We start from the raw sequence: 27,965 nt of genomic DNA, 5'->3' as shown, positions 1-27,965 counted from the left end.
TTCTAAAGTTCTTTGGGATCCTTCAGTGAGAGGTGTGTAGATATGTAAAAGATTATATGTGTAAATTTATTAAGAGTTGTATGTAAATATTGAGCAGAAAACCACATTTGTTGTTAGTGCATGTGTGTGTTTTTCTCCTCTCAAGGTTCATAACAGCCCCCAGTGTGAGGGTTCGGTGTATTCTTGTCTGCGGTCAATCAGCTTATTTTTTTCAAGCCAGGACGAAATAGTTGTTGTGGGACATGAAGTAAGAAAAGAAGGAATCAGGTAAATGAACTGACTGTTTTTGCAACATCTTACCACAGAAATGAAGTATTGGGATTGTGGGAAGGCACTTGAGTAATTTAGCCTGCATCCTTACTGCAAAGTGGGCTGGTTACCAGCCTGAGTGAAAGTGGAGCCTATACTCTAATCTACACCCACAGCCGCGCCAGCTAGCCTGGGCTGAAAGTACGACTAAACTCAGGGGAGAGGTTTTTGTGTGTGGATGGGGTAGGGACTAGGGGCAATATCAGGTAAAAGCTTGGCATAACTCTGCAGTGAAGACATACCCTGAGACGTCATATGGTAAAACACAGAGGTTATAATTATTACCGGTAAGTCAAATTCGGATTTGATGAAAGGAACTTAACTCTGCTGAAATGTTGAGCGAGTTGTTCACTCACACCTGTCTGAGTTAGCCTGTTAACTTTGCTATTTTCAGTGGTGGGCCTCTACAGGGCATCTGATTTCTGATTTTTCACGTGTCTGTCCCTTGACTGAAAGTTTTTCTACACTGGGAAATTCCATGGTGTTATAATGTGTTAATTATTGGATTGTCTTTTTTTAAATGGTGTTAGCTAGTCTTGGTTAACCCTTGGTCTACCCTGATATTGTTTAAAACATGACAGTCAGTCATTGTCTACACTGAGTGCATTGCCCCATGGTAGAGAAGTCCAAATCGAGTTCATCAGGGTCCTTAAGTTCCTTCTGTGTTACCATTTTGAGGCCCAAAATAGTGTTTGAGATACCTGAACTCTATCAGGTTTACCCTTCTTTGTTTCAAACATAAGGGTCGATGAGTAGATCTGGTGTTCTCACATCTGAGTTGCTACACCTGATAGCTACAAGGATATTACCATTAGTCCAAGAAGCAGCAACCTTTGAAGACAGTGATTCTGCAATACTAGAGTCTGGTGGAAATCCAAACATAGTTGTCCCCACTAACTGGACAGAGCTACAGGCATGTTAGAGGCTATACTGTACATGACTAATAATATTTTCTGTGCTATTTAATCTTTGATTAAGCAAGGGTCTTATTCTACACACATTCTATGTACAGAACAGTTATTGACTTCAAAGGGAGTTGTCTGTATTGAAAACTTAAAGAATATGGCTCCATGTCATTACCCTGTCAGTAACTGATATTTTAAAAAGGTTTTGGGCACATCTACCTGTTGCTGCTTCTGTTTACAAATGAATTAAAAGTGCACTTAGACTCTAAAAAGGAACTGTATAAATGACTTCATGGGTCCCATGCTTAAAGTCTCTGTCAATGACTCCATGTCAAAACTATTCAGTTTACAAGTAAAAAGATGTCTTTCCTAACACAGCAGTGCTGCAAACGCACCATGGGATTTGAAAGTCAACATGGGTTCTTTGCGGTTTATGCATCAATACTGTATTGATTGTGTATGTGACAGAAAATAATCCATTTAACTGAATTGATTGTGCAAAGTAACAGGAGTGACAGATATTGAAAACGTATTTTTGACAGAAAAGTAAACAGACTTTGAGGACACTGTCGGAGAAAAACTCAGTTCTTGCTTTTTGTTTGGGTGCAGCGGAGTCAGATACTTTATTCTATTTAGCAGCTACAACAGGGAGAGAGTGGACTAGGACATAGGGTCTCCCCTTCCTAGACAGGTCTCTCAATAGGTAAACAATTACAACAAGCATTTATACTTTTGTTACAGACAATAATAAGCAACAGCTGCATTTTGTTTATACATAGGTCATCCTGATATCTTGTTTTTCTCACTTCTGAGAGATGCCAGTCTATCTACACATTATCTACACAAGGTCAAAACAACTTCTCACACAGTTCTTTTCTGCTCGCCTCACACAATCTTCGCTTCTACAAATCTCGCGTTATTAGGGTTACAGCTAGCCTAACTCTGGCTAACAGAGACTGTCATACATTAAGTTCCCCTACAAATCCCTGTCAGTTCTTTCTGTACTTCCACAACACACAGGGAAGAGATCTGATGAGTTAGAAGGTGACATTTTATGTAATCTTTTTCTAGTTCTAGCCTCACTTGTTGTGTTTAAAATGGATTGTTCTATTTTTCCAGATTGACATTGCCTCAGACAATTGGAAATGTTTTCATTGAGAGGCTGGCCGACTATATTCTGGTGAAAACTACCTTTGGTTTTTCTCTTGCTTGGGACGGAAGCTCTGGTATTTATATTAAACTGACAGAAGAACATAAAGGGAAACCTTGTGGCCTGTGTGGAAATTATAATGGCAATAAATCTGATGACCTGATAATACAAAATAGTAAGTGAAGAGACCAGAAATGCACCTTTCCTTTGTTAAAAAAAAAAAAAAAAGATTCCATGGTCCTGATGTCTTGTAAATATGAGGATGTGCTCTAAAAGGTTGTGTCTATTATCTGTTTAAATTTATTTTCAGGCGATTTGAGTAGACTTTATAGGGTTTGGTCCACTTTCCTCAGTCATAAATTTTAAGGAGTAGGGCTAGTTCAACAAAACATTTAAATGTATGCTTAAGTCCTTGCCTGTTCAGCAAAACACTTAAGCACATCCTTAATTTAATTGATAAACAAACTTTTAATGACCAAAATACTATTGTTTTTGTGAAAGCAATGTGATGTAAAAAACAAACAAAGCCAAATTAATATTTGGAAAGGCAATAGCTCAGCACATGGATCTACATAGTTATTTTAAACAATATGTTGCTGTTTTATTGGTTGGTGAAACACAGAAAATTGAAAAACCTTGTTGAGGAAGTTTATTTTTTTTCCATTGCTACCCTTTTATTAACATACTTTGCTGTGGGGACAGATGGTACATTTTAAGAAGATGAATAATCCAGTGGCATCACTGTAGTCCATCTGAGAGGTTACGAGCTTGTGCTGTTGATTTCAGCAAGGGTGCCAGATCTGGAGAAAGTTAAAACAGCATTTCTCCTCAAGTGAATAGTGTTCTCTCTAGGCAACACTTTATATTGGCCATTGTCTACTGTAGATAATATTTTACGCACACCCAAGTGAAAAGTGTTCTGTGCTGCCTTTGTTTTAGAGCAGACACCAGCTCGCAGCTGGTGAAACAAGAGGAGGAAGGTTGGGAACACAAGAGGAGCAGTTTCTCCCAAACAATCCCTGATATAAGTAAAAGTAATAATGGTATTTAACAAATTACAGGGAGAGTTTAGTTTCTCACATTGGCTATTTTTTTAAATCACAAGTTTTATCTCAATATTACCCTGACTTTTCTCCCTCTTTCCACATCGCTCTTGGGCGATAGCCAGGTGCTATTTATTGTACCAGGAGAGTGAGAAGCAGTTGGCTGTGTTTGTGTGTGCGCATAGCGTTAATTTTCTGCCCAATAGAAACTGGTTGTATCCCTTCCACAATGCATGTATCAGCCTCCAGTTATTCAGTGACATGGTACTGTTTGTTCTGTTCCAGACATTTGATGTCTGCATACCAAAGCATAGTTCATTATCTGGCCAGTTAAAACTAATGATTTTTTTAAAAAAATCATTGATTCACACAGAGTTAAAAATATAGTTTTAGTGTCGTTTTAATTTACTGTTTATCATAAAACACTTTCAAGAGGCGGTCTGCTTTCTGTCTCCACTTTCAGCATTACACAGTACTAATGGCACTATAATCTGGCAACTGTAATGGCAGAATTCCTGTCTTTTAGAAGTCAGAGAGATATGGATCACATTAAAAATTAAACATGAACTGAGTTTATAACACTGCACCCTGACACTGTGTGTGCAAAAGAGAAGCAATCTGTTGTGATATTTTTCACAAGAATAAGATGTGATGGGTCCATAATACTTATAAATTGCAACTCTCTCTCTACGTCTAAATGTTTCCAACTCTCATCAATCCTTTATGGTATTTCCATACACCAGCAGTGCAAGGTGAACTGTTCTTTGTAGTCTGCAGACTGATTACTCTCATTGGCCCCAGCTACACTACAGCTCGAACCAAATCTGGGGATCTGTTGTCGATATGACTGTCTTCCAGTTTGGCAATGCAGTTCAGAACTGTAGGATCTCTGAAAGTGGGCTAAAGTCTTGGACACAGTTGCAATGAGGTCCCTGATTCGATTATGGCTGTAGTGTTGCTGGGGCATTAGACATAACTCACAATCTACCAAAGTATTAGTAGAAAGTACATTTAAGAATTCAACATTTCTAATGATGGTAAAATAAACTGCTAAATACAGTGGGACAAGTGGAAAAATGGGACAATGCTACAATCCTAAAACTGTTCAAGATACAAAAATGAATCCAGATGGGGATTCCCCCAAACAAAAAAAGTGAGTGAAATTAAAAGGCATGCTACAGATTCTGAATACTTAAATAGCAGTAGAATCTTATTGTATTTTTGTTTGATTTTCTTAATGGCCACTTTAAACGCCATCTCTTTGTTGTTGTTGTTTCCTTTATATGACACCTTACTCATTTTGATAGATCTGCCCAGAGGAGGACAATTCTATTTAACAGCAACTTTTGAGGTTTCAAAATTTGGTTTTGTTCATCACTGGAACAAAAGCAAAACCTTTTGAATGTTGAATATAAAACAGAATTTGTCAGAATGTCTTTATTTGGAATAAAACCTTGGGCCATTTGATTCAGGAAGGTTTTCCAGGTACAGGGCTTGTGGGGGAGGTGGAAGGGGGAGAGGAGGGAAAGAGATTGAGACTCAGAGATTGGATCTCGTCTGACCAGAGAGCTAGAAACTCATTCTATAGCCTGAGCGAGAGGGCACTGGACTGGCATGTAGGAGACCTACGCTTATGTCCCTGCTTTGCCTGAATCGGATTCTCCCCTTCCCAGGCCATTGCCGAGACCCCAGGCTATAGACCGTGAGTGTCTCTCTCTCTCTCTGGTTGGAAGTGACCAGAGAGCCTCAGTGATCCAAGAAACCTTGGTGATGAAAACTTTGTCAAAATCAATATGTCTCCACAAAAGATTACAATTTCAACTTAGAAGATATTGGATTGGATTCCCTGTGTCCTGAGCTGGTTTAATCTGGAGGCAATGTATGCAGGCTTTGATAAAGGGAATTGTAGATGCATCTCATTTTAGTATCCCTGGCTTCTGACCTGTTGATTGGTATCAACTGCTGCTGTGTCCCACAGAGGAAATGCACCTGTTTCACTCTTTTTGCACATTTAAGAGCATGAAGTAAATGTGATACATAGTGCTTAGAGCAGAACAATGGGAATCAGAAAACCTGGGGTGTCTTCCCTCTAACCTTGTTGCTTGGCGTTGAGCATCTGTTTCCTTATCTGTGGAATGCTGTTCTATTATATACTGGTTCTTATGTCTCCCTCTTCTCCATAGTCTCTGGTACCTTCCAACAGTGCGTTAAGTGATGTGACTAGCATCGGTCCCATGTGGTTTGTTCTTTCTCTCATCTTCTCTCCAAGGGGGAGTTGTGTGTGTAGTGCGGTGTTTTGTTTTGGTAGGATTTTTCTTTTGAAGGGGCGGGTGGGGAACAGGAGAGATTATTATACCTGCTTTCCCCAAAATATATAGAGAGGTCTTTAAATAAAATGTATTAAAGAAGTGCCAAAACCAAACAAATCCTCATAGTAAGAAATCTGCCTTTGACTCCTTATGAAGTTACCACAACTATATTTCCTGGAAAACTAGACATTTCCTGTTAATTCATTTTAGAATTTAAGTATGGTATAAAAGGTAAACTGAAATTTAAAATAATTTTGTAAAGATTCCAAACTACTAACTGAATATATCTTATAGTAAGTACGTTTAACTTGTTTGGAAAATAATTCTAATATTTCATTCGAGGGGTTCCTCGGCTTTTGTGTTGACAGAAAAACCTTTGTTCTGGTGGAAAATGATTCTGTTCGATGTTTTTCTGAAGTAGGTGAATATACAGAAGACATTGCTGTATTTGCAAACAGTTGGTCTGTACAAACCCCAGATGATGCAATTTGTGTGACTACTGCCTCAGATTTTTCTAGTCCATGTTCGACTGACACAGAGTCCTCCGAGGTAACTTGGTCAGTGTACATTTTCATATTAGATGCATTATAGTTATTTACCTTCTCTAGCCTGTTTTATGTATTTCCATTAACAATAATTTTATAATAAAGTGCCCAGCCCTTCCCAAACCAAAGCACTTATTGCTCTGCACAGACCTAAAATTCAACACACATGAAAAAATCATAAATGACTGATTTTAAAACTAGATAAAATATTTTAAAAGGCAAATGCTGTGGCACCCAGTGAATAAATCATATTTTCTAACCAGTTATATAGGTGCATAAGAAATGAAATATAGTCATCTGCATGTTCTTTATTGATAATACATGAGACTTTTTAGAGTCCTAAAGGACTTTCACAGAAAGTGCCTGATACTGATCTCACACTGATGAAGGTCAGGATTAACTCCGCTGTTGTCAATGGAACTATACCAGTGTTAGAGAACATGAGGGGGAACAGCATAAATAAGATCAGAATCAGGAAAACTATAGTGAGTATATCAAGCTTGTAGAGAAGAGGTTGGTCCAAAGCAAAACACTGGCTCTAAACACTGAAACACTGGGAATGAGAAGATTTAGATCAGGCCTGTCATTAATGTAGGGACCTTTCCTAAGAATTTCTGAAGAACTGTATATGATGAAATTAAAAGAACAAGGGATTGTTGGCCTACTTACAGTTATTTACTGCCACATTGGACTGTGGGTTTAATTCCCAGCCTTGATGCCTTACCCCTTCATTATCTGAGGAGTTTAAAGTACTGCAGAGGAAACATGCTCAGCTCCTGGGTGGAAGAGGATGCTTTTTGTCACTTTGGCTAGTTTAGCTGTAGCATTGAGGGGCTATAGAAGAAATTCAGTCCCGTCAAAACTGGTTTGGGAAGAATAGTGACTGTGATATAACGGGCGAGTAAGTGGAGATAGGAGAAAATGGGGGAATCATCTTGTTTTAAAAGGAATGTAATAGACACCCAATGGGGAAAACAAAAGTAAAAAGAATAATATTTGTATCATGAAGTATATGATAGCTGTTATTTAACTGACTTTTTTTTAAAAATGCACAGGCCATATTCTTCAAATGCCAAATACTCCTACAGTTTCCTTTTCTCAGCTGTCATGAAAGCATAGACCCTTATTCGTATATTTCTAGCTGCATGAATGACCTTTGCAGGTAAGAACGATGGTGTTCTTTAAACATTTATTTTCATTCTTTGAAATGTTAAACAATAGCCAGACTGGTTAGATAGTGGAGTTTTTTAGTACAATTTTATTTTAGTGAAGTAATTTCCTCTCCACATTCCCCCAATTTCACCTCCCAGTGTTTCTCTGTTTGATCCCAATAGTCGCTATAGTCTTAATAAACAGTGAGTCAAATTCAAACCTGGCATAAAATGTTGCTACTCTCATAGACAACAATGAGTGTTGTACCCTCTAATGCTACAGATAAATTCAATCCATTATTTCTCCCTTCATTTCAGAGGTGTTTTTTTAGTCTTGTTTGCTAATACCTCCTGCATTTCCAACAGTGCTGGTTTCTGTTAGACCTTGTGAGATCATTTGAATTAGAAGTGATTATCCCCTCATGTGTACTGAAATTGAATAATTGACCAAGCAATATACCTCAGATTTTTCAATAAAAAGGATATCACTAACAAATAATCTTAGTGACATCACTATCCATGTTATTTGTTTATATCTTTTACTACTTTATTTACTTTCTGATTTCCTATTTATTTATTTAAGTGGGTACAGAAGGTGATCAGTGCAATGAATTGAAGGAACTCTTGCTTCCATTATACTTCAATATGTGACAAATGACTGTTTTTTTATTTTCTCTTGTGCTTCACAAAGGAGATAGCAAGATACAGGTTTACTAGTGTCATAGAGTTTAAAACCAGAAGGGACCACTCGATCATCTAATCTGACCTCCTATAGACCACTGGCCACCAAAACACCTGCACACTAAACCCAACAACCAAAATTAGACCGAAGTAGACATAGGAGACTAGACGATTATGTGTTACACACAGACAATAAGAAGTAACAAGGTGCACCAGTGCCTGGGGCCCCCTGCAATGGCAGGGAAATGATTAGGTGAGAGAGACCTTGGGTCTAAAAATGTTTTCACTGAAGCCAGTGGAAAAACTCCCATTGACTTCAATGGGAGCAGAAGTCAGGCAGGATCTGAATTTTATTTGTAATGCCTATTTACATTTCAGTGACTTAGTGCACCTTCTCTTTTACAATGGAGAACAATGGAAAGCAAACTTTCAGGACGGCATTGAGTTAATAAGGCAATATGCAGGAGGCTTTGATTAAAAAAACCCAACACACATTCACACCTGTGATGTGAATGGTGTGAATATTCAAAACTTTGAGTGAAGTTTCTGTGTCCCAGGATCTCATTAATTTAGGCTTATGTTGTTTATAAAAGAGAACTCTCATCTTGTGGCTTAGTGTCAGGTTAAGAAGTTCCTTCTGGTGCCATAGTTTATATGCCAAGTCACTCTTTCTATTAAGACTCATTTAATTGGATTAGATGAGGCAAGATGGAGAGAGACTGATCACTGTGGAGTTTTGAAATGGTGACTTTGTAACAGGTATGTTGAAAGCACCAAAACACACACAATGCGATATAGTCTTAAAACAACTAATTTTGGAAGCTTAATCTTGTGCTGAAAGACAAATAAAGCCCGAGACGATATATTATAACCTTGCCTATCTCAGAGATGTCTTGTTATGACTAATCTATTTTGGTACAAAGTCCTTCACAGTGAACATCCGTTAACTTCTCACTTCAAAAAAAAGTGACTCCTGTCCCCGGAATACCTGAGCACAACCCAGATAATAATGAATGTATCCTTTGAGCAACCTAATGAGGGAGGGAATATTATCCCCATTTTGCAGATAGGGAAGAGAGGTACAGAGGGTGACTTTGACCAAGGCTACACAAGAAGTCTGTGACAAAGCCAGCAGTAAGACCCAGATTTCCATACTTGCAGGCCATTGTCTTCAGCACAAGACCACCCTTCCTCTCCCAAATTGTTTCTATTAATGAGCATTGCTAATCTTTTGTAATAAATGTTACTCATTCTTTGTTGTAACATTAAAATAAAGCAAAAATCTTTTGTTGGGTCAAATGGTAAAAAATACAAAAGCATAATCAGTATCCCTAGTTTCTTTTTTAAGTGATGCTATTTAAAGCCTCAAAAACTGTAACCCCTTTTAACTGTGAAAGGCCAACTCTGTGGAGAGTTCTGTAATGTCACGTAGCAGATATTTATATGACTATTCAATTTAGGATTTAGTGATGACAGGATTATTTTACCACTTCAGAGTGGATGATGATGAAACTTACTGCCGAGCAGTGACAGAGTATGCTAGAGCATGCTCACATGCAGGCTACCCCATACGGGACTGGAGGGAGGATTTTCCTGCCTGTAGTAAGTATCAACTTTTTAATATTTATAATGTTTTGTTAATTTTTCCACATACACTAAAATAGCAGATTCAACATAATACACAAAGTAAACAAAAAGGATTAGGATTAAAGGAGGGGAAGGAAAGATCTATCTATCTTCAGGGTCAACCTTAATCAGGGGCCTCTAACAAGTCCAAATTACTTGGAATTTTTCGGAATGCCAGTCGTTCGTTTGCTGCGAGGTCAGCCTTATCATTGAGCCAGGCATTGATGTTTGGTAGGGATCGACTCTTCCATTTTTGCAGGATTAATTATTTTAGTGACCAAAGCTGCATATTGGAGCCATACCACTAGGTAACCTCCAGGTACAGTAACTCCTCACTTAACATTCTCCCGCTTAACGTTGCTTCGAAGTTACGTCACTGCTCCATTAGGGAACATACATACTTGTGCAATGCTCCCTTATAACGTCGTTTGGCTGACTTTACAAGGGAGAATTGAACAAGTTCCTCTTCTCCGCCTCCTCCCCTCCCCTTCTTCCCTCCCTCCCAGTGCTTCCCCCACCGCCAAACAGTTGTTTGGCAGTGCTTAGGACTTTCTGAAAGAGAAGCGAGCAGGCAGGGCCACCTGGAACACAGGGGCTTTAGGGTTTGCGGGGCCCGGTGAGCATGGGCCAGAGGACTCAGGAGGAGCAGGGGCAGCCGCGCAGCCAGTGGCTGGAGAGAAGTGGCGTTTTCCCCATTCAAAGCCAGCTGGAGAGAAGTGGCCTGCAGCCCCCAAAGCCCCTGCATTCTGAGTGGCCCTGCCTGCTGGGGTGGGGGGCAGCTCCCAGAATTGTGGCTCCCAGAATCAAGACCACGGGAGCGGTGCCGCGCTGTGCAGAGCCACCTGCACACCCCCTGCACCAAACAGGAGCTGCCCCAGATAAGTGCTCTGCACCTCCTGCCTGCCCCAGCCCTGAACCTCCTCCTGAACTCCCACCCTGAGCACCCTCGCGCACCCTAATTCCCTTCCAGACCCTGCAGCCCCAGCCCTGAGCCCCAGGGGTAAGCCAGGGGCACCTTTCCACCACAAGACAGTATATAATGCCTTTTGTCTGCCCCCCCCCCCAAATTTCCTTGGAACCTAACCCCCGTCATTTACATTAAATCTAACGGGAAAATTGGATTCATTTAACTGTCTCTATCCCCCAGCCTGGAACAGTACCTGGCCTGACGGTGCCCGGGGGGAAAGGGGATGGGATGGTCCTTGCTGGCTTAATGGAGGAACCTTAGCTGCTGCTGTCTGCTGTGATGACCTGCACACGGGAGCTGCGGCCACTCTGGCACTGGCTGCTGCAGCGATGTGGCCGCTCTGGTGCCTCCCTGCTGGGGCTGCTGCTGCTACCGAGGGGATGCCCCATCCCGGCTCCTGTTCCCCCTCACCATTCCCATATCCCGTTCTATTCCCCATCGCACCCCACTTCCCCTGCCCCCGCCCCATCCCTTTCTCTTCCCCTGCCCTACTCTCCTCTTCCCCACTGTCTCTTCTCCCCATCCCCCTCCCCTCAAACCCACCCTGCCCCCAGTAGGCACTCACTCTTGTACGGGAAACGGATTGGGCACTAGGACCCAGGAGGGCGGCATCCAGCTGCCGAGCTAGCAACCTGGAGCAGCTGCTCACTTCTGCTCCCCATCCTTTGGGGGAGGCACAGTTTGGGACGGACAGAGCCTCCCCCCCCCCCGAGCAAAGCAAGCCCTGTAGGGCAGCTCAGTACTTGTTGAAATCGGGAGGGGGGGAGTAGCACATGACCTCATGTGCCCCCCCACACCTTACCTCTGTTTGGGGGGGCAATGCCCCTCCTGCATCCCTTCAAACTACACCCATGGTCTGTGTGGGGACCACTATATTTGGAAATGTGTCTTTTGGTGAATAAGCTGTAGTTTCAGGTCTATAGTTGCTTTTTTAATGTTAGGTACAATTGTATTCCATTGAGTTGGAGATAGTAATAATTGGATACAAAACTAAAGCATATTTAAGATTTTTTAAAATGTCATATTGTAACATATGCAGTGTTGCTGTGGCCATGATGGTCCCAGGATATTAGAAAGACAAGGTGGGTGAGGTAATATCTTTTACTAGACCAACTTCTGTTGGTGAGAGAGACAAGCTTTCAAGCTACACAGAGCTCTGCTTCAGGTCTGGGAAATGTACTCGAGTATAACAGCTAAATACAAGGTGGAACAGATTGTTTAGCATAAGTAGTTAACACATATTTCAGGGGACCATTTAAGGTGAAGAGGCCCAATTAACATCTCTCCAGTCATAGGGGAAAATAGAATAGAGACACTGGATTTATGGTTTATTACAGCATTCTATAAGCCCCCACTTAATTCCCCTTCCCGTTATGACTGGAGAGGTGTTAATGGGCTTTTAAAAGTAGATTTATGTTACAATAATGAACTATACCAGAAACATTGCACAACTATTTATTTGGTAAGGTGCATTGTGTTTAAAAAAAAAGGACTGACGAAGGTTTTCTAACTTATAAAGGAAGCATAATGCACTAATGTCCAGTGTAACTTGTACACGTTTTAGGTGAAAAGTGTGAAGACAGTTTTGTCCATCGGGATTGCATTAGTTGTTGCCCTCCAACCTGCACATTTGAAAAGGATTGTCTTGGCAGCAACCTCCATTGCTTAGATGGCTGTTACTGTCCAGATGGTAAGTATCTAATATTGTCACAGGACATATTAATGTTAAACTAATGCCTGACAACACAACTATAGTGTCATAGACTGCTTAAAATTAAAAATCAGAAAAAATGTATATTTTACATACATAAGCTTCTATTTTAGTTTAATATATCCATACTTTCTTTCCTCCTGCTAATGTTTTATGCATTGGTTGTATTATTATAGAATATTAGGGTTGGAAGGGACCTCAGGATGTCATCTAGTCCAACCCCCTGCTCAAAGCAAATCCCCAGACAGAATTTTACCCCAGTTCCCTAAATGGCCTCCTCAAGGGTTGAACTCACAACCTTGGGTTTAGCAGGCTAATGCTCAAACCACTGAACTATCCCTTCTTCTAAAAGATCATTCAAAATACAGTGCAACTATGAATCAGACCATATCAGTTAAAACTTGGGTGATATCTTGGGTGAGCTAAACAAATAAAAAAGTTGCATGAGTTTTAACTAGCGAATCTGAATTTTTCCTAATTGTTTTGAGTTTTTTAAATAGTGCCGATATTTTATGCTGTGTTCAGGAAGATTATCTTCCTTAAAGCTAGACTCAACAAAAGACAAGATGTTGGACTGCAGGGAACAGCTCTGCAATGGACTGTGTGACCCCACCAGTCTTTTCCATTTCAAATTTGTATGGTTCTATGGGATCATTGCGGGTATTGTACATGGCGTGCACATTCAGGGTGAAATTCAAGCTGCTTCAAAAGATCTGCTCAAAGACCTCCATCACAACCCCCTCGTAATTCCTTTTAAACTAGTAAGTGGTGCAATTTAAGTGGACACCTTGCTTTGGGGTGAATTTCATTCAGTGCTTAATTTGTAATGAAAGAGGGGCTCAAGCAATTAGGTGCGGGTCTCAAACAATTTTTTTACATTCCTTACTGATGCAGCAAGCCCTGAGGTGCCAGAGCTTTGAACTGCCAAGCCTAGAAGTGCCAGGACTCATCCCTGGCACAAATTAAACACTGATTTCACCCTTTCGCTGAATTGAACTTTTATGCTGCAGAGTGAACAGTGGAGCACAAGGATGGCCCAGCAGTTGAGTCACTGGTCTGGGATGTGGGAGATTCAGATCAATTCCCTGCTGTACCATGGACATCCTGCGTGACCTTGGGCGAGTCACTTAGGGCAGGTCTATGCTACAGGGTTAAGTTGATCGAAGTTACGCAACTCCAGCTACATGAATAACGTAGCTGGAGTCAACATAGCTTAGGTTGACTTATTGCAGTGTCTGTACCACACTGGGTCAATGGGAGAAACTCTCCCGTCGACTTACCTTATGCTTCTTGTTCCGGTGGAGTACTGGAGTCTCCGGGATAGTGATTGGTGGTCAATTTAGCAGGTCTTCACTAGGTGACCCACTAGGTGACCCAGCGTCGATCCACGGTAAGTGTAGACATGCCCTTAGTCTCTTTGTAGCCCAGTTAGGGTGGCAACTCATGCATTCCAATACTTCCAGGAACAGCATGGTCACACCACCTTCCTGACACTGTCCCTTGGTGTGCTGTGCATGTGAGGTCACACCATGTAGAGCAGTGGTTCTCAACTTTTTTCTTTCTGAGCCCCTCCCCGCACCTCTACATGCTATAAAAACTCCACGGCCAACCTGTGCCACACCAACTGTTTTTCTGCATATCCAGTAGATTAAAAGACAGGGCTGGTGCTAGGGGTAGCAAGCAGGGAAATTGCCCAGGGCCCCAGGCAGCCCTGTGAAGTTAAGTTGGTTGGGCTTGGGCTTCAGACCCAGGCAGCAGACCTTGGGCTTCTGCTTTCTGCCCTGGGCCCCAGTGAGTCTAATGCTGGCCCTGCTCTCTGGTTTATTTTGATGGACCCCTTGAAATCTGCTTGTGGCCCCCTAGCAGGCCCTGAACTTCTGGTTGAGACCCACTGACATAGAGGACACCATTTGAAAGGGTGAGCCACCCTGCCCCCACTGGTGCAACCGTGCATGAATGGTCATGGTGGGGTGGGGTGGGGATGGCGTGGCACACTCTTCAAAATGGCGCCCTGCATCCATGATTTCAGATAAAATCATGCCTGGTTTTGTCTCAGTACTGGACAGGGGACAAACCATTTAGAATCTGGACGGTCTGGTTTAAAACTGGACAAATGGCCTGCTTTGCCTCAGTTCTCCATCTGTACAATGGGGGTCATGGAGAGGAGACAGGCGCTCTGGGATAAAACCACCCACTGAAATATCATGAAAATGGTGTCCCTATGACCAAGTGAACATATAGAGTGAACAGCAGACCCCTAATATTCCTATCTTGTTTTCAGTCCTTTTTTTTTTTTTTAAACAAAAATAGGTCTCGTTATGGACAATGGAACTTGTATCTCTGTGTCAAGTTGTCCTTGTATTTATCATGGGAAGGCCTTCTCTGCCGGCTCAAAAATTGAACAAGAATGCAGTCAGTGGTATGTAACCTCTAATCCACTCTTTCCTTTTTCATGTATTTGCTTGCCTATATTTAATTCATTGTAGGATGTTTACCAAGTTACATTACATTTTTCAAGGCTATTCTATATCTGTATCTACAATCCGTGTTCTCTATCTAACTAGAATACAGAGAAAATGTACCCCTAAATGAAGTATAAATTTGTGACATGTCTGAAGACTTACAAAATCAATTTTTTTCTAAAAACCGGAACAAAAAGCATGTTCTGTCTTTTTGTGCTTTATTTAGTACTTGTACTGGTGGCGTTTGGAACTGCACTGAACATGACTGTCCAGGTAACTGCATTTTAATTATTCCTATCACCAGTATAGGGATCACCAGCGATCTGGGGGTCATAGTGGATCACAAGCTAAATATGAGTCAACAGTGTAACTCTGTTGCAAAAAAAGCAAATAGCATTCTGGGTTGTATTAGCAGGAATGTTGTAACCAAGCCATGAGAAGTAATTCTTCCACTTTACTTCACACTGATTAGACCTCAACTGGAGTACTGTGTCCAGTTTTGGGTGCCACATTTCAGGAAAGATGTGCACAAATTGGAGAAAGTGCAGAGAAGAGCAACAAAAATGATTAAAGGTCGAGAAAACATGACCTATGAGGGAAGATTGAAAAAATTGGGTTTGTTTAGTCTGGAGAACTTAACAGTTTTCAAGTACATAAAAGGTTATTACAAGGAGGAGTGAGAAAAATTGTTCTCCTTAACCTCTGAGGCTAGGCACCAGCAGGCAGCAGCGCAAGCTGTTGCCAGGCCAGCAAAAATCTAGGGGGCAGGGGGGGGGTGGACCTGTGGGCGGCTGTGCCTGCGGGTGGTCTGCCCGCGGCGGCGGCGCCGGACCCGCGCGACGGGACTGCGGAGCGAGAGGGGGGCGGGGCTGGCTCGGGCGGCCCTCGGCGCGGGCATGACTGCGCAGCGGCAGCGCCGCGCCGCGCGACCGCCCCCCCCGCCCGCCGCCGCCCGCAGGCAGGCCCGCTTCGCGGTCGCTCCGGCCCTCGGAGCTCATGCCTGCCAGCGGGTCGTCCGTCCGGGGCTCGGTGGACCTGCGGAGCTGGAGAACCAACAGGGAAGGGAAGAGGGGCGGGGGACCGAGGAGGAAGGGGCGCAGCACACCGCGCTGCCTGGGGCAGCCTAATTTCTAGAGCCGCCCCTGCTCTGAGGATAGAACAAGAAGAAATGGGCTTAAATTGCAGTAGAGGGCAGTTTAGGTTGGAAATTGGAAAAACTTCCCAACTCTCAGGGTGGTTAAGCACTGGAATAAATTGCCTAGAGAAGTTGTGGAATCTCAATCATTGGAGATTTTTAAGAGCAGGTTAGACAAACACCTAGACCAGGAAGGTCTAGATAATACTTAGTTCTGCCATGAGTGCAGGGGACTGCATTAGATGACCTCTTGAGGTCCCTTCCAGTCCTATGATTCTATACTGAATATGTGGCCCAGAAGCTGCAAAAGATAAGAGAAACAGATATGCTTTAGGGGTTTAGGGATGATAATAAGCAAACAGGAAAGATTAAATAATTGGATGCAAAGAGCAATGATTAGACCACTGGTGTGCTCATTATCTGACCATATCATCCTACTGTTACCTTACGCTTCCCTCAATCTTTTTGTTGTATCCACCTGTTGTCTCTTGTCTTCATGTTCTTCAGGGCAGGTACCATCTTTCTATTGTGCTTTACAGTGCCTAGCACAATGGGTCCATGATTGGAGCATCTAGATATTATCATAATACAAACAGTGATAAGAGCACATCATCCTGGTGCTGAGCTTTCTCTGCATAGAGCAAGAAGTTAATTTAAAGATAATAGGCCTCATTTTTAAGGCCTCCATTGCTCTGGACAAAGTTATTCAACACCTATTCAATAACTCTTGTACCTCAGGGACCAAGATCTCCTTTGACAGTTACATTTCATAGAAATGATAAAACTCAAAATCAGGAGGTTAAATTCATGGAAGTGGAACAGAGCTTTCCAGGCAACTGTCTCTAGACTATGGCACTCCTGGTGGAAGGATAAGAATGACTACCTACCTAACCTCCTTCAGCATGCAATGCACGACTCATTGTCTTTTAATCTATCCTTCCCAAAACAGCAACAACTAAGAAAGGGAAAATAAAAGAGAGAAACATGCTCTCTCTGTCTCTGTCTCTAACATGCAGAGAAAAGAGGAGGAAAAGTATTCCAGGAACCTCACAGGAGATAGTTGGGTGTATGTGTGTGCAGAATATAATCTTCTTGTTGGGCTTTGTCTTGCATTAATTCTTCTTATTTTGAAGGGGGAGGGCACTCAGATAGCATGGTGACGTGTGCCTGATTAGAACCTAGGGATGCTGCACATGTAAAACTGCATTTGATGAGGTGGTTTCTGATGGAAATGTAAGATGTGATACTTCGCATGCACTAAATGTGGCACCAGCCATCATGATAACTAGCTAGATTTAAACTAGGCGGGATAATGTGCTTGAGAATATATGGTAGGGAAATGTTCCTGCATTGCCTCTTTTCCATCTCTGACTCTATGATATGGCTCTGTGCAAATGAACTTTCCTATTTATTGAACATTGTTCTTTCTCTCAAGCTGAGTGCACCATCGTAGGTGACTCTCATTTTACAACGTTTGATGGTCGTCATTATACCTTTCTCGGAATTTGTCAGTATATTCTGGTAAAAGGCACTGGGAAAGACAAATTCACAATCACTTTACAGAAAGCTCCATGTGGTCAGGTAAGCTCACACTTGAATTTGAGATGATAAATGGGTACATAAAAATAGCAGGTAATCTTACATAGCCAGCCAATGTAAATTAACCAGGCATGCTTACTAGTAATAATATCAGAAACAAAATTGAAACAGTTTTGCTTCTTTTTACACTGAGGAGCTAAATATAGTTTGATCATGATCTGTGTGTTACCACTATTGCCCTTTGTAAAATTAATTGCTGCCTTTCTGGGATTAAGTCAACAGACCTTTTCATTCATGCATGATTACACAGGTATCTACATATTTGGTTACAGCCTGAGCAGGTGTCTTAGACAGAAAAACACTCTTACTGAAGAACTGATAGGTTTAATATACTGCCAGCTAGGTAAGAGAGATTTCTTAGCAGTCTGAGACACTTATTTGTTATTTTATAGGATATCACATTCCTTGGAACAGTATGTTTAAGAAGGTCACAAAAATATTAAAACGTTAACTGCCATCAGTTTGTGTCTGAAGAGTTCAGGATATGATATTGGTCTGAGTTAACAGCAACCTTAACTTTTAATTTCATTTTAAAAAAAAAGTGAAATACTTGACATTATTTTAACATACTTTTGGATGAACAAACTGAAGTTTAATTCAGTGTTAGTAAAACACTCTTTGTATCTTTCTGTCTGTCTGATAAAATTCATTTTCACTCAGAACCTTGACCATGGCTGCATCCAGTCTGTAACACTAGTTCTTGAAGATGATATGAGTAAACAAGTGACTCTTACCAGGGATGGTGAAGTCCAAACTGGCCCTAGCCAGGGTTTTAACTTTAATGGTAAGAAAAACATGGATTAGAGTTCACATTCTTGCCTTCATATTTTCTAATGCTTTTTATTATACTTTTCTACAAGTAAATAATTCCTTGGAAGACCCAAACCATGAAAGGTGCTAACTACTGTTAAAAGACTTAACCTTCTATGGAATGCTGCATATACTCTAGAAATACTTTATGTAGGGGTGGGGAATCCCTGTGTTATACTGCCAAGGACATCTATAGATGTCAGCCATTCTGATTTTTTTTTTACCGGATTGTCCTGATGCTAAAGGGATGGTCCTGCTTATTCTTGGAACATGTTGCAAGCCAAAATGCAAACGAGGCACAACTTGGTTTAATGGCATCTGCATGGGTTTGAGAGCTGAGACTACATGAGTCTTGACTCTGATACTGATTTACTATGTGACTTTGGGAAATTTAGTTCACCTTTTTGTCTCAATTTCCACACTTTTAAAACTGTGAAATAATATTTACCTGCCTCAGAGGGTTGTTTTGAGGATTAACTAGTGAGATTCTAAGGTTGAAGCTAGCATCTGATTATGTCCACTTCTCAGACAAACTTGTTAAGATGTTGTGAATATGTATAAATGAGTTAGTTGGTTTGGGAGGAAACCGCTCAGCAGAATATTTTAATTATCAAAGACATGAGGCAAGGAATTCAAAACTTAAGATAACACTTAAAAAAACTCCACCCCAAAACATTAAAGCTTAAGCACAGGAAAGTTTGGGAATGTAGTTAAGAAGCTCTACCTTTTTAGCCTCACTACCTTGTGGAACATCCTTATAAGGTAAATATTTGTCTCTGGCAAATACCTTGGTATTACAGCTAGGACATGTTATTAAACCCTGGGTAGCGGAATGTTTTGGCTATAGCTAGGAACATTTTAAAGTTTTGTATATTGAAGTGTTTTGTCTGAAGCTGCAGGCATCTTAAACCATTTTCACTGCAGTTATGCAAAAGAGTGTTATGTAAATTAGCTGCAAAGGCATACTGGGTTTAAGATGTCTGCAACTGCAGGGAACCCAACCACTATTGATAATAATTGGATACAATGATTGTAAAATTTTCATTGCCCACTATAAGGGTTTTATTAGGAAGGTGGACTTGGTGCTGGATAGGGATTTTAGAATCATAGAATATCAGAGTTGGAAGATCATCTAGTCCAACCCCCTGATCGAAGCAGGACCAATCCCCAACTAAATCATCCCAGCGAGGGCTTTATCAAGCCTGAGCTTAAAAACCTTTAAGGAAGGAGATTCCACCACCTCCCTAGATAACCCATTCCAGTGCTTCACCACTCTCTGAATGAAAAAGTTTTTCCTAATATCCGACCTAAACCTCCCCCACTGCAACTTGAGGCCATTGCTCCTTGTTCTGTCATCTGGTACCACTGAGAACAGTCTAGATCCATCCTCTTTGGAACCCCCTTTCAGGTAGTTGAAAGCAGCTATCAAATCCGCCCTCATTCTTCTCTTCTGTAGATTAAACAATCCCAGTTCCCTCAGCCTCTCCTCACAAGTCATGTGTTCAAGCCCCCCAATCATTTTTGTTGCCCTCCGCTGGACTCTTTCCAATTTTTCCACATCCTTCCTGTAATGTGGGGGCCAAAACTGGACACAGTACTCCAGATGAGGCCTCACCATTGTTGAATAGAGGGGAATGATCACATCCCTTGATCTGCTGGCAATGCCCCTACTTATACAGCCCAAAATGCCATTAGCCTTCTTGGCAACAAGGGCACACTGTTGACTCATATCCAGCTTCTCATCCACTGTAACCCCTAGGTCCTCTTCTGCAGAACTGCTGCCTAGCTATTCGGTCCCTAGTCTGTAGCAGTGCATGGGATTCTTCTGTTCTAAGTGCAGGACTCTGCACTTGTCCTTGTTGAACCTCATCAGATTTCTTTTGGCCCAATCCTCTAATTTGTCTTGGTCCCTCTGTATCCTATCCTTACCCTCCAGCGTATCTACCTCTCCTTCCAGTTTAGTGTCATCTGCAAACTTGCTGAGGGTGCAGTCCACACCATCCTCCAGATTGTTAATGAAGATATTGAACAAAACCAGCCCCAGGACCGACCCTTAGGCACTCCGCTTGATACTGGCTGCCACTAGACATGGAGCCATTGATCACTACCTGTTGAGCCCGACAATCTAGTCAGCTTTCTATCCACCTTCTAGCTTTTTGTTTGTATATGAAATGTAGTAATAATAATTAATAATAAAATTATTAGGTAGCATTTTCTGTATAAAGACTGCAATAAACCTCTGTTAATTAACCTCACAATGCCCCTGTGAGTCAAGAAAGTTGTACCATTCCCATTTTGCAGAAGAGAAAGCTCAGGTACAGAGATTGAGTGATTTGCCCAAAGTTACACAGGGAGTCTTTGGCAGATACTGGAATAGGTTCATATTCTCCCTTGACTCTGTCATCAATGAAACTGTCATTCGTCTCACCAGAGGCATGATGTTATTGTTGTTGTCTAGTCAAAGAATGGAGAATAGTCTCTGGTCTAGTAGCTGACATGTACAGGAAGGTGATGCATACATTTTTTATGCTGATTATGGTACACTGTAGTTGTGGCATCTGGTTCATTTTGCCAATGTTGAAGATGTGTGTTGCAGGGTTTGGGGGTTATGTCACCATGTGCTCTGCAGCCCTGGGTGTTTTAAAATGTTCTGCTGCTGTAGCTCCCAGCCTGAAACGCTCACAGCTAGCCTACAGACATGCAGGTCACACCTTGAGAGAGAGAGAGAGAGTGTGTGTGTGTGTGTGTGTGTGTGTGTGTGCTAGATAGCCCTGGGTCAGCACTGTCTGACCCCAGCAGTCTGTCTGCCTTCCATCAGCCTGGGTTACAACCAGCAAAGTGACCCCAATGCACTTCCATTCCTGAATTTCTCCAAAACTCTGTGCCCTGAAGTGTCCAGCCCTCTCCTGGACAACTCAGAGAAATAATAAGGTTTGTTTGCTCCTTTAAAGAGACAAAAGCACATTAAATCTTATTAACTTCACTGGGATAAATATACACTTTCTTGCAAACACAACACTGAGTAGGTTTATAATAAAAATAAAACATTTAGTAACAATAGAACATAGGTTAAGTGAAGCCAACTAAAAAATAAATAAATGTAGAAATGGTTACAAGCAAATCAAAGTGAAAACATGCATCCAGAAGTTTAAAACCTAGTCTAGCAAGGTACAGGCTTTGTTCAAGATGATTTTTCTCACCAGCCTTCCTTCTTCCCAACCCTGTCTGACTTTCCTCAGGTCATGATCTTCCACAAAAGTACAAGACACTGACTTCCTACGTCTTCCTAGGTGAAAGATCTCTGCCTAAGCAGGTTTCTCAGCTATATTCAAATCCCAGAGACTTTAACTCTCCCCCCTTTGGTTGAAGGACCCATCTCTCTCAGCTTGCAAGACCTCTGTCACCTTGTCTGTCTAGTAGTGGATGCCAGAGATGGTATCTGTCTTTGCTTATATCTTCCAAAATTCAATGACCTTGTTTCAAGAGGTGGGGTAACCTTGTGCTGTTCTTTCCTTCTTGTGGTCTTCCCCTCCCCCTGTAAGTAAATGGGGTTTCAATTGTTTTTATTCCACCATGTTTAATTTATATGGGAGACAAGTGAATAGCTGTGACCTGCCCTCCTATCAGAGAGGCATGTTTCTCCCTTTGTTTGGACATAGGCTGTAAAGCTTAATACCAATGAGTATCCATAATTCCTTATATGGTGTCAATATATACATTTTACAATGCTATTAATCACTAGTGTGTCAAAGGCTTTCATAACACCTCACTCGATACACTTTAATACTGTAATATTGTATACAATCTGTTGATTCAATTGCTTATCACTTAAGGTTAAGTCCCCATGTCTTTATATCCCAGATAAAGTTTCTCTTTTCTGCTGGAAGCGATCTCCTCTCCCCACTTAATAGTTTAGTTTAACTAATATGTAAATGGGCCTTCCTTGTCTCCGCCTGACAACAGGGCTGGTCAAAGAAGCCAATACACTTTTGTTTGTCTAGGGCAGAGCTGTTTGCCAACTCCATATGACATGCCTGGTTTAAACAGCATATATCCATAACTCTTAATGCACACCATGTACATATATCGCACAAACATATTAATGATCAATGAGTTATTAATTTTCCAATGGCAAATTACATGACAGCTTTTAGATACCAATTATAACCATAGTGGTGTAGTGAGTATGTCAGGCCTGAGAAGAGTTGCTGACACAGAGTAGTGAACCACAATTGGGCCTGTCACAGTGTGGTACACGGTTGGCTCCATTAGTTTTGGTGCAGGGTGGGCAGGGATATTTGGAGTGTTCTGAGGTTGTGTATAGTCCATTGGTCCATTAATTGCATTTCCCTACTTTTCAAAGTTTTTTTTTTTTTTTTTTAAGTTGAAACATTTAAAACCATAGGGCTGGTTTCTGTATGGAAATATTTCAACCAAGGAAAAATGACTTATTTTTTTTTCTGTTATGTGCAGGGGACATTGAAATTCAGAACCTGTCTTCTTTGTTTGTGCAGCTGAAAACTAGATTTGGTTTAAAGATTCAATTTGCTAAAGATGGGGAGAGACTTTATATACAAGTCAATACCAGCTGGAAAAGAAGAACTCTAGGTCTATGTGGAACTTTTAATGGGAACTTAAGAGATGATTTTCTGTAAGTTTGTTTTTTATATATGTCTAGATTGAATTTAATAACAGGTGAAATATTCAGATAAATCTAACCAATCACTCAAAAAAACCCCAAACACTTGAGTTTAATTACAAGAATCTCAACAACTTTCTTTTTTAACATTAAATTGGTTCACTCAATACCCTATGCAGTGGTTATTTCTCTGTCAAATTCTTAAGAATCAAGGTGTTTGTGCTCCTCCCCCTCCATCCCCCAAGGTGAGATGCATCAGTTTTACAGAGAGACAATGTTGTCTGGTGAGTTGAGAAGGGGCCTGGAAGTCAGGATTCCTGATGTGAAATTCTGCCCTATCGAAGTCAATGGCAAAGCTCCCTTTGACTTCAGTGGGATGAGGATTTCACCTCTGGACTCTATTATGTGTAAAATAATGACTATAACTTATCTACTTCACAGTGAAATTGCTTAACTCACTAATGTCTGCAAAGTGTTTTGAGATGCTTGGATGCAAGACAATATATAAATGTAAATGGTTATTTATGACAGTGTAATCATAGAAAAATGAACAACTAGAGATTTATCTAATACACAGAATACATCTCATATATAGAATATAGCTATATTGTGTTTCTCTATTTTGTATTAAAAATTGATCAAGGGATTGTTTTAGTCTGTTACATCTTGTCTGTGGTTTGAATTGGCAGAGGTCAGATCTACGTCTGCCAAGATCATGATCGCGCTGTTATATTTGCCAGAGAGCATATTAGTTAACATATTTATCATTAGTCAAACAGAAAAAATCCATTGAGCAGCTTGGTTGAGTCTAGCAGCATCTTTATCCTCTCTATTAGATTTAGTGACAGCACTCTACAGGAATTACTACAGGGGTTTCAGAGGACAGAGAGATGATTCATTCCCAAACTGAGTAAAAGCAAATATTTAACAGAAGGCAGGTTTTGTATCATTGTTTAACTCCTTGGCGCCGGAGGTCAGATTTCCTTGCATGAAGTTCACTGCTGGCGACGGATTTAGTGGGAAACACCAGCACAAAAGGATTAACGATTTCTTTATTTCTTGGTTGTATTGGGGTTGCAGCACCAGGAAGGTAGTGAGAAGTACAGTTGATGGGATCTTAAGTCATTTCATGGCTCTCTGTTGGGGGGATGAAGTTGGTATACGCTTACCAATAAATAAAATTCACTTTTTAGCAGATTCGCTTTTTTTTGGAAAACATTTTGTTCTCTTTTGATTTATGGACTGAACAGGGTTTTTTTAAACAAAGGAAAGCAGCCTTTCTGTGACCATGCTGATTTATCTCGACCATGACATGGCAAGAAACTACTCTGTAAATCACTGTATGCCATCCTCCTTTTTAAGAAAGATTAACATGTCATCTGTGTATTGAACCATTTTATTCCTGGTATTTCCAGGTAGCTCCTTTGAATCCAAACTATCAGCACAGGGCATCAGAACCAGGAAAAATGACAGTATCCAATACTGTTACCATCTTCCCTTGATTTCCAAACACTATTATTGCTTGATTTTTTTCCTTAAATTTTATTAGGATTGGCACAACTTTAAACTAGAAGAATTCCTTAATCACAAAGGATACCCTTTCCTCTTCCCTTCAGTCCTACTTCTCTACCTTCCTGAAAATCCTTCAAACTCTATCACAATTCTTTATAGAAAGTATATTTGTTTGACATATTGAATACAAAATTAAAACATCATTGAGAATTGGCTGGCTGTCAGCTTTTTTGATGCTTCACTAAACACATACGTTTTAGCAATGGCCAAATTCTGCTCTCCCTCCTGGATCATCCAGCTCTGCTATGAATGTACTTGCTTGGGGTGGAAGTGAGGTCAGACATTTCTGCATCAGTAAAATATTAGCTGAAGCTGAACCTGACTTTTATTATACTTTTTTGAAAGCTAAAAAATGTGGAGACTGCTTTTCTGAATGGTGAATTTGCTTACGTGTTTGAGGTTCTTTGACTTGCTGAGCCTAACCCATGTGGCCAGTAGAAACAGCAGGACTCATTCTGATTCATTTTCTCAGAGGAAGCAGCTTAAGTTTATCAGCATGTCCACAACAACAGCTAGTGTCTGTCACTTACGTCAGGGCTTGGGCCCTGGGGTTACCTGGGCTATCACAGGCAAGAGTTTATGGGCCACGTGACTGCTCCAGCAACTTATGAGCTGACGAGAGAAACTTTTATTTTAAAAAGTTAATGCCTTTGAATATGTGAAAAAGAACATTACACATTTTCTATTTAGAACTGAACTTTGGCCTTCCTTTTTTAGATCATTGTTTACAAAGTGTTTTGATTTGCATTTAATAATAAAATTGGTCAATTATGCAATGTTTTTCTTTTTAAAGACAGGCACAAACATAAACAAATTCCCATTGAAATCCACTAAAGTGTGCTTTAAGGGTAGATTTTTTTAACAGCTCTCCATTTTTGTCATAACTTGTCTCCCTTGATGTCAATAATAAAGCTGACTTCAAAGAGAATCAGGCCAACACTGAATGCTTTTGAAAATCCCGCCCTAAATTTATATTCCATACTCTCAAATTGTCATTCTTTTTGCACTGTGTTGGATTTTTCTGGTTCAAAATCCATACATTGGATGCAGTGTTTCTCAGTGGATAGAGCAGGCCTTAGGAGACTTTAGTTCTATTCCTAGGCCTGCCACTGGCCTGTGAGGTGATCTTAGGCAAGTCACTTCACCTCTCTCTCTGTGCTTCGGTTTCACCATTTGTAATGTGGGGATAATGCTACTGCCCTCATTTTGTAATGTACTTGGAGATCTACTGATGAAAAGTGCTAAATAAGAGTTAGGGGTTGTTGTTATTTGCTGGGGCAAGCCTGACAAATGGAGACAGGAAACCCAAAAGAGCATTCATCTCTCATATTTGTTTTCTTGGTTTTAATTATTTTTTAAAAAATGTATTATGAATGCTCTGTTCTTCTCTATTGTGACTGAGCAAATACCCTGGCTCTGGGATGCTACTTCTGTTTCTAGAATCTATACAAGTTTCCAATTTCCAGGTAAGTACCTAACTTACAGAAGTTTGACATTTATCTGAAAACAGAAATGTGTGTCGACTCTGAAGTGACTCTGAGTCTGCATCTCTCTGGCCCTTTGCCACATCACCATCTTGAATTCTATGCCAAGATGACAGTGAGGGGTCTGATTTTGCAGATGTGCCCAAGTGATTTAGAACCACAAAGTCCATTTGGGAATTGGTGTCCCTAAGTCGCCGAGGCACTTTTGAAAATCACGCCTGAGGTGAACAAGGACATAGTCAACAACAGTTTCTGTAAAAGCAACAAAGAATCCTGTGGCACCTGATAGACTAACAGACGTTTTGCAGCATGAGCTTTCGTGGGTGAATACCCACTTCTTCGGATGCTTCTGTGAAATTAATGGAACTGATTTAAGAATGTTATAAAGAATTTATAAGACAGAGTTGGTAAAGATGTTATAAAATGTTTGTAATAATGCAAAGAACACTGGACAGGCCTTGATTAAGTATACTTAACTTTCCAAAATGTTTCTGTACCTATACCAGGCACACTGAATAGCTGTTACACTTTCAAAGGTAGGATTAGCCAGTTGTAAAGGAAAATGTTTTCATGAGAGTTGTTCATTTTCATTCCTTTAGAAAGATTCTGAAACAAAATGCAGTGATAGGATAATTCCACTTTGGTGTGGAAACAATGGATGTGCAAGAGAGATCTGGACAAATGCATAGACAATATTAATAACTAGTCTATGTGAGAAGCCCTCCTACCAGGCAATCTTTTACTTTATCTTTCCTTCTCCCTTCAGTTCTCCAGCGGGGATGATTGAAGGAACCCCTCAGCTTCATGCCAATGCATGGAAGATTTCTTCAGCTTGTTTTGCGCCTGTCAACATTCCTGTGGTTGATCCTTGCAACATTAATCAACAAAACGGTACGGTCTCACTTTTGGAATTTAGATTTAGATTTATCTTAACCACATTACTAGATCAGGATTTTGTTCTCTCTATGCTGCCTGAGCTTCATTGTTACTTACAGATTATCTGTGGGTATTAGTTTAACTTCAGTTTTAGACACACACTGATTTTTTTTTTCAAACCCTTTCCTTTGGCGTGTTTAATGTCCTTAATATACAAACTGAAATAACCGTTGGCATATGCAAAGGTGATTACTTAGTTTTAGATGTGCTTATGTTTCCTTTTAAGAAATATATGCAGGTTTTGCAGATTTGAAGGCTGTAAGGCTCCTCTCTGATATGCATGTGTAGCTCACACTGATTGTGCCTTATCCCCAGGTATAATTTGGATTTAGTATTTTTAATGTTTTTGGGTATAATCTTCAAGTCCTTAATCAGGCCTTATCTCCACTGAAGCCAATGGGATTGAGCCCTGAGTAAAGACTACAGGACTGAGCCCAGAATAATCTTTAACTCTTAGGAAGCTAGTGAATCCTAAGGAGTTTTATATCTTGAGGGCTGGGCAGTTTTCTAGAGTGCTGTGGTTGTCTGTGGCCAATATGAGGGGGGCACGTTAGGACTTTTGTGTAGAGTCATCTCCTCAGTTCCCCCCAAGATACCCTCTTCTTTCCTCTGGCCTGCCTGAAAGATTGCCCTGCCTCCCTCTGCTGTCAAGTTCCACCCCCTGTTTCATACAGGAAAGCAGCATGGGCAGATGATGCAGAGCAGCAGTGGTGGATGGCAATGGATGCCATCTAGTATAGCACACAGAAGGACAGCGGTGTTGATGTGGCTGGCTGGGGAGATGGTAGCTGGAAAACAGGCAGCTTGTTATCAAAGAGCTGAGCCTTCTTGGCAGCTCCAAGAGAGCTCAGGTTGGTGGCGAGAGACAGCAAAGATCTGAGTTTGTTCTGCTCTTAGCCTTTATATTTGAGTTCAAAGGACAAGTATGGTC

At 41.0% G+C, this 27,965-nt stretch overlaps 1 protein-coding gene across 1 annotated transcript in view; it reads left to right on the top strand.

Annotated features, from left to right (window-relative positions):
- The window catches only part of OTOGL (otogelin like), a 140,283-nt gene that overhangs the window by 13,093 nt on the left and 99,225 nt on the right, over positions 1 to 27,965 (top strand). Inside the window, exons 8-19 of the mRNA XM_039519864.1 lie at positions 146 to 267; positions 2,334 to 2,539; positions 6,135 to 6,265; positions 7,317 to 7,423; positions 9,589 to 9,695; positions 12,251 to 12,376; positions 14,708 to 14,816; positions 15,086 to 15,132; positions 17,430 to 17,575; positions 18,254 to 18,377; positions 22,877 to 23,054; positions 26,865 to 26,989. Of these exons, the coding sequence (XP_039375798.1) occupies positions 146 to 267; positions 2,334 to 2,539; positions 6,135 to 6,265; positions 7,317 to 7,423; positions 9,589 to 9,695; positions 12,251 to 12,376; positions 14,708 to 14,816; positions 15,086 to 15,132; positions 17,430 to 17,575; positions 18,254 to 18,377; positions 22,877 to 23,054; positions 26,865 to 26,989 (1,528 nt within the window). The remainder of the gene's footprint in view (positions 1 to 145; positions 268 to 2,333; positions 2,540 to 6,134; positions 6,266 to 7,316; positions 7,424 to 9,588; positions 9,696 to 12,250; positions 12,377 to 14,707; positions 14,817 to 15,085; positions 15,133 to 17,429; positions 17,576 to 18,253; positions 18,378 to 22,876; positions 23,055 to 26,864; positions 26,990 to 27,965) is intronic.

Source organism: Mauremys reevesii, linkage group 1 (assembly GCF_016161935.1).
Source record: "Mauremys reevesii isolate NIE-2019 linkage group 1, ASM1616193v1, whole genome shotgun sequence".
In the NCBI taxonomy this organism is placed as follows: Eukaryota; Metazoa; Chordata; order Testudines; family Geoemydidae; genus Mauremys; species Mauremys reevesii.
The sequence above is the reverse complement of the archived record's forward strand: the minus strand, read 5'-3'. Positions and strand labels throughout refer to the sequence as shown.